The 8,873-nt window shown below is 51.5% G+C and overlaps 1 protein-coding gene across 1 annotated transcript; it reads right to left on the reverse strand.

Moving 5' to 3' along the window:
* Positions 1-6,255: 6,255 nt before the first annotated feature.
* Positions 6,256-6,861, reverse strand: LOC144172378 (uncharacterized). The gene has a single exon (XM_077701131.1). It carries the CDS (start codon positions 6,859-6,861, stop codon positions 6,256-6,258), a length of 606 nt encoding a protein of 201 aa, XP_077557257.1.
* Positions 6,862-8,873: the final 2,012 nt, after the last annotated feature.

Below are 8,873 nucleotides of genomic sequence, written 5' to 3' on the forward strand. Positions count from 1 at the left end.
TTGCGACGCTTTCGGCATACGGCAGCGGGGTGGTAACGCTCAAGTTATGACGAGGAGGCGCAGTGGGAGTCGGCGAAATGGCGTCAGCAACTTGCTCTTGAATTACACTGCGGAGTGTTGGCGCCAAAGTAGACGAAGGCTCCGGGGTGTATGGCAGCAGGGAGAGCTGACGGGCGACTTCTTCCCGCACTATCTGCTTGATCTGCAACAGCAGAGAAGAGTTGTCAGGGTCACGGACCAAGCTCGCTATGGCTTTATCTTGAACAGAGGTGCGTCGTGTGCTCACTCGCTGTCGACGAAGCTCGTCGTAACTCTGGCAAAGGTTCACCAGTTCAGCAATGGAGCCTGGGCCTCTCGCCAAGAGCATCTGGAAGGCACCCTCGTCGATTCCTTTCATGACGTGCTTGATTTTCTCAGGGTCTGTCATAAATGGATTCAGACGCTTGCAGAGGTCCAAAACATCCTCGATGTAGCTCGTGAACGTCTCGCCGGTCTTCTGGACGCGGCCATGCAAGCGCTGTTCGGCGAGCAGTTTCCTCACAGCGGGACGGCCAAAAGCAGCAATTAATTCCGTCTTGAAGGCCGGCCACGCGGTTATGCCGGATCCATGGTTGTTGAACCACACTTCGGCGAGACCGGTGAAAGAAAAGCTGACGTTATTGAGTTTCGTGGCGTCGCCCCATCTGTTATGCGTACTAACACGTTCGAAGGACGCCAACCAGTCCTCAACGTCTTGCTCCTCATTGCCGTTGAACTTGGCAGGTTCACGTTCACGGAGAGCGCCAGCGCAGATGATAGCTGGGCCCGGAGGCACATGAGGCGTGTCGTTACCGCCAGGCATGGCCGTTGGTATAGTGCGGCTGCGTAATTCCAGGGCTTGGTGAGGGACGCCGACCACTGTACATAATGTGAATAGATCGCTTCACTCCATCGCATCGTTCGTCTCATCTGTGTCCTGCCGCCACGTAACATTTTGGTGGAGTGTGCGGTGTCATCCCCATCATGGCCTCCACATCGCATCGTCTAGGCCCGGGCAGAATCGTCGGGGAAACGTCGGCCGTGTCGGGCAGCCCCAGCCCACTGCGACGAGCATTCGACCACGTCCCCCGCCCCGTGACCCCAGCCCGTGACCAGCCGATGAAGACGAGCCGCTACATGCCGAGACCAAAAGAACAGAAGCCGCGTCCCCAGCCCTCTCGTCCGACGTGGTTCGAGTTCCTCCGACGGTCCGCTTCTGTCTTCAAGACATCGCTTTTGCGGGGCCAGGCATCATCACGTGCATCATCGTCATCGGTGGCGGCAGGCACATCTTCACTGTACCTTGTCATCGCATCGCTCATCCTCATCGCAATCCTCGCGTTGCCTCGGCCACGAGCGGGTCGGTCGTCCTCGAACCGGGGGGTGATGTTACGGGACTAAGGTGGACAATGCCTGACAGCTCCTTGAACTAACGACGATGAAGACGACGACGACGAAGTGCCTCGCGCGAACCTTGCGCGAGCTCTGTCATGGCCGCACTGTACATAATGTGAATAGATCGCTTCACTCCATCGCATCGTTCGTCTCATCTGTGTCCTGCCGCCACGTAACAATATAAATATATATATATATATATATATATATATATGGAGTAGTAGAACTTTGAAGATGGTAGAGAACACAAGAGAAGAAAAACTTCGAACAAGGTAAAAGCACGATTGTGGCCTACGTTTCAGCAAAGAGAACTTGAGGAAAGCCCTGAGGAAGGCAAGTTCTCTTTGCTGAAACGTAGGCCACAATCGTGCTTTTACCTTGTTCGAAGTTTTTCTTCTCTTATATATATATATTTATATATATATATATATACAGAAAGAAATGCCGGCAGTCTACAACGCCAAAGAAGTCATAGGGACATGGTGACTAAACAGCGCAGAAGACGAAACACAGAGAAGAGCAAAAACAGGACGAGCGCTGATCTGAAGAACAGCGCTCGTCCTGTTTTTGCTCTTCTCTGTGTTTCGTCTTCTGCGCTGTTTAGTCACCATGTCGCAACACCAACTCGCCCAACTTTCCATCCTGCTGCAAGTCATAGGGGAATGGTTAGAATTTTTTTTACCGTTAGTGCTGGTACATTTTTTTTATTATTATTATTAATTACGTGAGAAAGAAAGAAAAACACACGCCCCACTAACGGTAAAAAAAAGAAAAAAATCTAACCATTCCTCTATGACTTCTTTCGCGTTGTAGACAGCCGGCATTTCTTTATATCCTAACGAGCCCCTCATTTCCAAACCCTATATATATATATATATATATATATATATATATATATATATATATATATATATATATATATATATATATATATATATATATATATATATATATATATATATATATATATTTTTATATATATATATATATATATATATATATATAGGCTTTTTTACTACTGTTACTAAAGTTAACATTTTTTAAACATACGTCAGAAAGAAAGGAAGACCAAAACGCTCCCATAGTGGGCACCGAAACCACGCCTGTCGATGTGATCTCCAATGCCTTACCAATTCGGGTATCTGGGCGACTGCATTCTCCTTCCCTTTCTGAGGAGTAATTATTTACTAGAACTATCTGACACTTGAGGGTGGTATCAAGCACCACTCTGACTACACGGGGAGAAGGGGGCCTTCTTTTCAACCCCCGGGGCGTGACTCGAACGTCTCCAGACTGTCATGAGTGGGTAACTGGCCGGAAGCCCTCTTATTCTACCTTGGCATCAAGGCTGCCAGAACCGAGACTCACAGACGGCGTGCCGCAACTACGTAAATGGAAGAATTTCAAAACCCGTTCTGCACATACTCCAACGACACCCCCATTGCCAAACATAGAAATCCTATGGTCGCCCGCACACGCCGCCCTCGAAAGAGACGAAGCGGCTCACTTCGCAGCCCGAGAACATTCATACCGGGCCGTCTCCGAGAGGGAACCACACCAACAAAGAGATCAATATCCAAAATCTATGCCTCTTCATTCATACGCAGAAATATTGTCCCACTACAGACAGGCTCGTCGCAAATATCCAGCACCGGACCACCGACTAGCATGAGGCCGCCACGGTAGGAAGACTCCAAACACTTACCCTCACAACAGCATACTTCACGCCATTTACCCTACAGAATACACTCGCAACTGCAAATATTGCCCGCAGAGAGGCACCCTATACCACATCGTTTTGGAGGGCTCTCACACGCCATAAGTCACATCAAACCGCAATCCCTCCTTTCAGCAGTGGGTGGAGATGCTGGCCAGTTCTGAATTCTCCGACCAGCAAACGTTTGTGGAGAGAGCGAAGAAGGCCGGTAGACTCTGTGGCAACACGACGAAATAAAAACGTCGGGCCACAGAACACATATATTAAGAACACGTCAGCAGCTGACGGGCCAGCGGCAGGTATGCCTGGCCGAACGCTCAGAGTTCCAGGGAGCACTGACCGCTCGCGCCGCGAGGCTCGCGCAGTGAGCCGCAGAGTGGTGCTTCGTCGTCTTCGCTGCGTTGATGCTGCTACAGGAGGCCCCCCTCTAGTGGCGGAGCCGTGGGGTAAGCCGGAAGGATACTTTTACAGGTCGTCGTGTTGGTTTTGTTGTCTGCGGCTGAGGTGGCTGGGGAGGGGGATCCGCAATTAGTAGTGTGGATTCGTCCGGTTGTGTAGAGAGCGGCTCTTCAATGAACGCTGGTTTGAGGCGATCAACAAAAATAGTGTCCTGTCTGCCATCCAAATTCACGGTGAAATGCTTATCAGCACGGTGGATGACGCGGTAGTGTCCGTCATACGGGCAGGCAGTGGTTTGCGCGCGGCGTCATTGCGGACAAAAACGTAGGGGACGTTGTCAGCTCGCTGGGAACATGGGCATCCGCACGCTGTTGACAGCGTGGTGCGGGCGCACGAAGTGAGCGAAACGAACCTCGTAGTTTGGTCCCGTAGTCAGTGGGATCAGGGCACGGTGATGATTCGGAATCAGTGAAAAACTCTCCTGGCAGGCGGAGCGACGCACCAAATACCATCTCTGCGGGCGTGCAGTGTAGATCCTGCTTCAAAGTAGCCCGAAGACTCAGCAGAACCAACGGAAGGGAGGTGGACCAATGGGTAGTGTGCCCTGAGTGCAACGTTGAGGGAGCGGTGAAAACGCTCAATAAGCCCGTTGGCAATAGTGTGGTACGCTGTGGTCCGTATGCGGGAAGTGCCAAGAAGGGACAGAAGGTTCTTGAAGAGTGCCGACTTGAACTGGCGACGTCGGTCGGTTGTGATAGCTGATGGGACACCATAGCGGGAAACCCAGCCGGCAACGAAGGCGTTGGCGATGGTGTCACTACGGATGTCGGGAAGAGGGAACGCCTCGGGCCAACGCGTGAACGTATCCACGCAAGTTAGTAGATACGTGTTGCCTTTTGAAGGAGGCCAGGGACCCAAAATGTCTACGTGCACCTTGTCGAAACGCTCAGTTGGTGCCATAAACAAGCCGAGAGGGGCCCCGCCCACAAATTCTGCACGGTGCCTGTCGCCGACGGGCTAGGGCCGCGGAGTAAGGAGACGCAGACGCAGTGCTGGCGTTCGAGCCTGCGAGCCAACTTCGTTCTCTTCCGAAAGTGCTGTAGCGTGACTCCGCGGGTGACAACTTGCGGGAAAAGAAAGCAAGGGGTTGCCAGGCATTGTCCACAAACTGTTGTAAGACAGCGGGCAGAGGAGAGCGGCGCAGTTTGGGATGAAACGGCGGTAAAAATTTAGGAGGCCAACAAACTCGCGGAGTTTGCGTATGGAAGATGGCTGCAGAAAGTCTTGGATGGCCTGTACTTTTGAAGGCAAGGGGCGAATGCCATTCTTGTCTACACTGTGGCCGATGAACTCAACCTCGTGAGCACCGAACTCGCACTTTCCTCTATTGACGGTAAGGGCGTATTCGGCAAGGCGAGTGAAGAGTTGGCGAAGGTGCTGGATGTGTTGTTCTGCGTCGCTACTGAACACAAGCAAGTCATCGATGTAAGCGAAGCAGAAAGGTAATCCTCGGGTCACGGTGTCAATGAACCGTTGGAAAGTTTGTGCAGCGTTGCGAAGGCCGAAAGGCATGCGCACGTACTCAAAAAGTCCGAACGGCGTGATGATTGCCGTCTTCGGAATATCTGCCGGCTCCACAGGAATCTGATGGTAGGCCTTACCAAGGTCGATCTTGAAGAAAATCGTCGCCCCATGCAGTGGTGCTGAGAAGTCTGCAATGTGCGGAAGGGAGTGGCGATCAGGAACAGTGGCGTTGTTGATCAAACGGTAGTCTCCGCACGGACGCCAGTCTCCAGGTGACGGCTTTGGAACCATGTGCAGCGGGGATGCGTAAGGGCTCGACGACGGTAGAACTATTCCGAGCTCAAGCATGTGTTCGAACTCGTCATGTGCGATCTTGTAGCGATCAGGCGGTAAGCGTCGAGCTCGAGCGTGAACGGGTGGGCCCGTAGTGACAATGTGATGAGTGCCGTCATGTCGGACGGGGAGGAGGAAGTTGGCAGGCTGCAGAAGGGATGGGAATTCATCAAGAAGCTTGTCATAGACCGACTTCGACGAGGTGCTTGCGACCGCCAAGAGCGGTTTTTTCGATTTCATACCAATCACAGATAGGTGCTTTGTAGCATCAATGAGGCGCTTGCGGTGTATGTCAACTAACAAGTTGTAGTGACGCAAGAAGTCTGCGCCAAGAATGGGGTAGGCCACATCAGCGATAACAAAAATCCATCGAAATGTTCTCCGGAGGCCAATGTTGAGTGACAGCGATTGTTCTCCGTAGGTTGCAATGGGAGTCTTGTTGGCGGCTTGTAAGCTGCTTGTGGTTTGCCTGCGCTTGCGAAACACGGCTGAGGACGGTATTACGCTGACCTCAGCGCCTGTGTCGACAAGGAAACCCAGTCCAGTGGTTTTGTCCGTCACAAAATACACGCGGCTTACTAGTGTTGCGCCGGAGAGTTTCCCTGAAAAGTGCAGGGGGTTGCACACTTCCGCGCTGCTTTTCCAAACTTGCGATGATACCAGCATACGCCTTGCCTTGAAGGCGACGGCGAACGGCGGCCTGAGTAGGAACGGCCGCGCGGGGGAGAGCGTTGGCGCTGATCTCAGAGAACGGCGATATGATCTGATAGCTTGGTGATCTCCCCACGGAATTCCTCACGCAGGCTCTGCAGCGCAGGTGGAGACGGCGCTGTGGGTGCTTCTTTAGTGGGCCCGGAACGTTCCGGGAGTCATAAGTTGAACACGGGACGTTCGACAGAAGTGGAAACGTCCATGACGGAGTCGGCAAGTTGGGCCAGGTCAGAAATGGATAAACCTTTCGCGGTAGCCAGCACCATGCGGACGGAGGTGGGCAGGCGTTGAAGACAAAGCTCTCGAAGCAAAGCTTGATCGAACGTGGCTTCCTTTTCTCCAAGGAGCTGTTGAAGGCGACGCAGTAGCTGGGAGTGTTTGCGATCACCGAGTTCTTCAGATTGTAGAAGCTGCAACCGTCGCTGTTTCGACATCGACGTTCGCTTGATGAGTTCACTCGTCAGGGTGTCAAACGGGGCGGTCGCCGGCAGTGAAACAATGAGGTCGCGAAGCTCGGTTGCGACCTCATGAGGCAGCGCAGACACGAGGTGATTGAATTTCTGGCTCTGCGATGTGATGCGAGCAATGGCGAACCAGCTGTTTACCTGGGCGAGCCAGAGCTGTGGGTCGTCAGGCCAGTACTGGGGAAGCTTCAGCGAAAGTGCAGCCACGTCACCCTGAGCGGCGGAGGATGCTCGATGGGTGTCATCTGCAGCGGTAGCTGCAAGCTGGGCATCTAAAGCGGTTGGATTGTCGGCTGCCATGTCTGATATCCGTGGTCACCAATTCTGTGGCAACACGAGGAAATAAAACACGAGGGCCACAGAACAACACATATATTAAGAACTCGTGAGCAGCTGACGGGCCAGCGGCAGGTATGCCTGGCCGAACGCTCACAGTTCCAGGGAGCACTGACCGCTCGCGCTACGAGGCTGGCACAGTGAGACGCAGAGTGGTGCTTCGTCGTCTTCGCTGCGTTGATGCTGCTACAACTCCAAGGGGTCCTGGACTGAGGACTACTTTCACCGGGAGGGTGCCCCTGACACCGCCACCTTGCTGTTTTTAAAGGTTAATTCCTCCTCCTCTAAGTCTACGCAAGTTGCCGGGAGTATCGAACCACAAAATGAATACTTTCGAAGGCTGATGGCTTCTTTGTGCCGGAATGCAATCTCGCTATAATAAAGTTCAAAAAGTGTGATAAAAATCGACTTGGCATCACAACTTCTTTCTTCGAGCTTCTGAGTGCTAGCAATTTTGTCTGTGTAATATACTTCGAGATCCTGATAGGCACTGCGAGTGGTATTGCAGGCACTGAAATACTCTAAAAATACTTTGCTTTAAGAAGTATCACCAGGTATGCATATTCCATGACTTTTTGTTCACAAGTTGCGATTTCCAGACAATAGACCTTTCCCAGTAGCGTAGCCCTCTTGCGGTGGCCACCAGAACAACACTTGGGGGATTATATACAACTTGGTAGTGGCGACAACGCTTGGAACAAGGCCTAACCACTGCTATCTTTGCCCCAGATTGCTGCTCTGCCGTACTGTACGCAACGCCCGACATTCTCTGGACCTCGTGCACGGGCTCGTCACAGAAGACAGCCAAGAAATCAGCTGCCTTTCGGTGCCGTTATCGCCAGTCGCAGCGCTATCTTCAGCATCGCGGCCCCGGCGCTGCTACAAAAGGAAGCCTACCTGTACTGCGCGCCTTACTTGGCAGTGGCTAGGACGCTTGGAAGAAGGCCTAACCGCTGCTGTTTTTGCCCCAGGTTAGTGCTCTGTCTTCGTAGGTATTGCGTCAATATTATTTACATTACGGATTGTCGCTACTGCCAAGTTGTCTTACGTGGTTGCATGTTTTTTGTCTGCCGTGTTGTATTGGTAACGGTTACGAGTCTGGTTTTTCTTTAAAAAGCATGGCGAATGATCTTGCTAAACGAAGAGATGACATGAAAGGTGAGTTTTTAAACGGACGGGATATATGAAGCAGGAACTTGAGACATTCAAAGAGGCAGAAGAACGTGAACTACGCGTGGAGATTCGAGAACTGCGCACTGAGCAGCGTACCAAGGCTCAAAGTCTAGATTATGCTGACAAGGAAATTGAAGATTTAAAGGCGAAATTGAGTGCAGATTAAGCGAAGAATACAAAAGTGTTTAAAGAAAACCGAGAACTTCAGGCAAGGAACATGACACTGGGGGCAACACCCATTGACTTAGAAAAACGGTTCATTCAAATGGAGCAGTACTCTCTTAACGAAAATTTTGAAATTAATGGCGTCCAAAAAGCAGAGAACGAAAACGTCAGTGTATTTGTGTAAACCCTCGGAACTGCAATCAGTAAAACCATCACAGAAGCTGACATCGTTGCCTTCCACCGCGTTCCTACCCGCAACCCCGAGAAATGTAGCATAGTTGTTCAGTTTAAGACACGAACGAAGCGCGACAGTGCTTTGGAGAAAGCAAGGAAGTTGAGGCTCACTAACAAGAACATAGGAATAGACAACGCCAGCCCAGTGTACATGAATGAGCATCTTTGGCCTGCGCAAAAGAAAACTTCTAGGAATGGCCGTGAAGCGGAAGTACGAGTGTAATTGGAAGTCGGTCTGGACCTTCAACGCTAAAATCTTTGCAGTGAAAAATGACAGCTCTGATGCTGTGCACATTTCTTGCGAAAGGGACCTCGGTGAAATTCGCAGCACACAAAGCGATAACTCGGCTTCTCCGCCCAGTACTTCCGCAGTGGGACAGGGAGTGATAAGCTCGTAAACGCTT

The sequence above is a fragment of the Haemaphysalis longicornis genome, unplaced genomic scaffold (genome assembly GCF_048455015.1).
Source record: "Haemaphysalis longicornis isolate Haplotype H1 unplaced genomic scaffold, Haemaphysalis longicornis Haplotype H1 scaffold_20, whole genome shotgun sequence".
In the NCBI taxonomy this organism is placed as follows: domain Eukaryota; kingdom Metazoa; phylum Arthropoda; class Arachnida; order Ixodida; family Ixodidae; genus Haemaphysalis; species Haemaphysalis longicornis.

What these genes read in the sequence shown, in the direction of transcription:
- LOC144172378 (XM_077701131.1), bottom strand. Translation starts at nt 6,861, where the DNA reads ATGGCAGCCGACAATCCAACCGCTTTAGATGCCCAGCTTGCAGCTACC.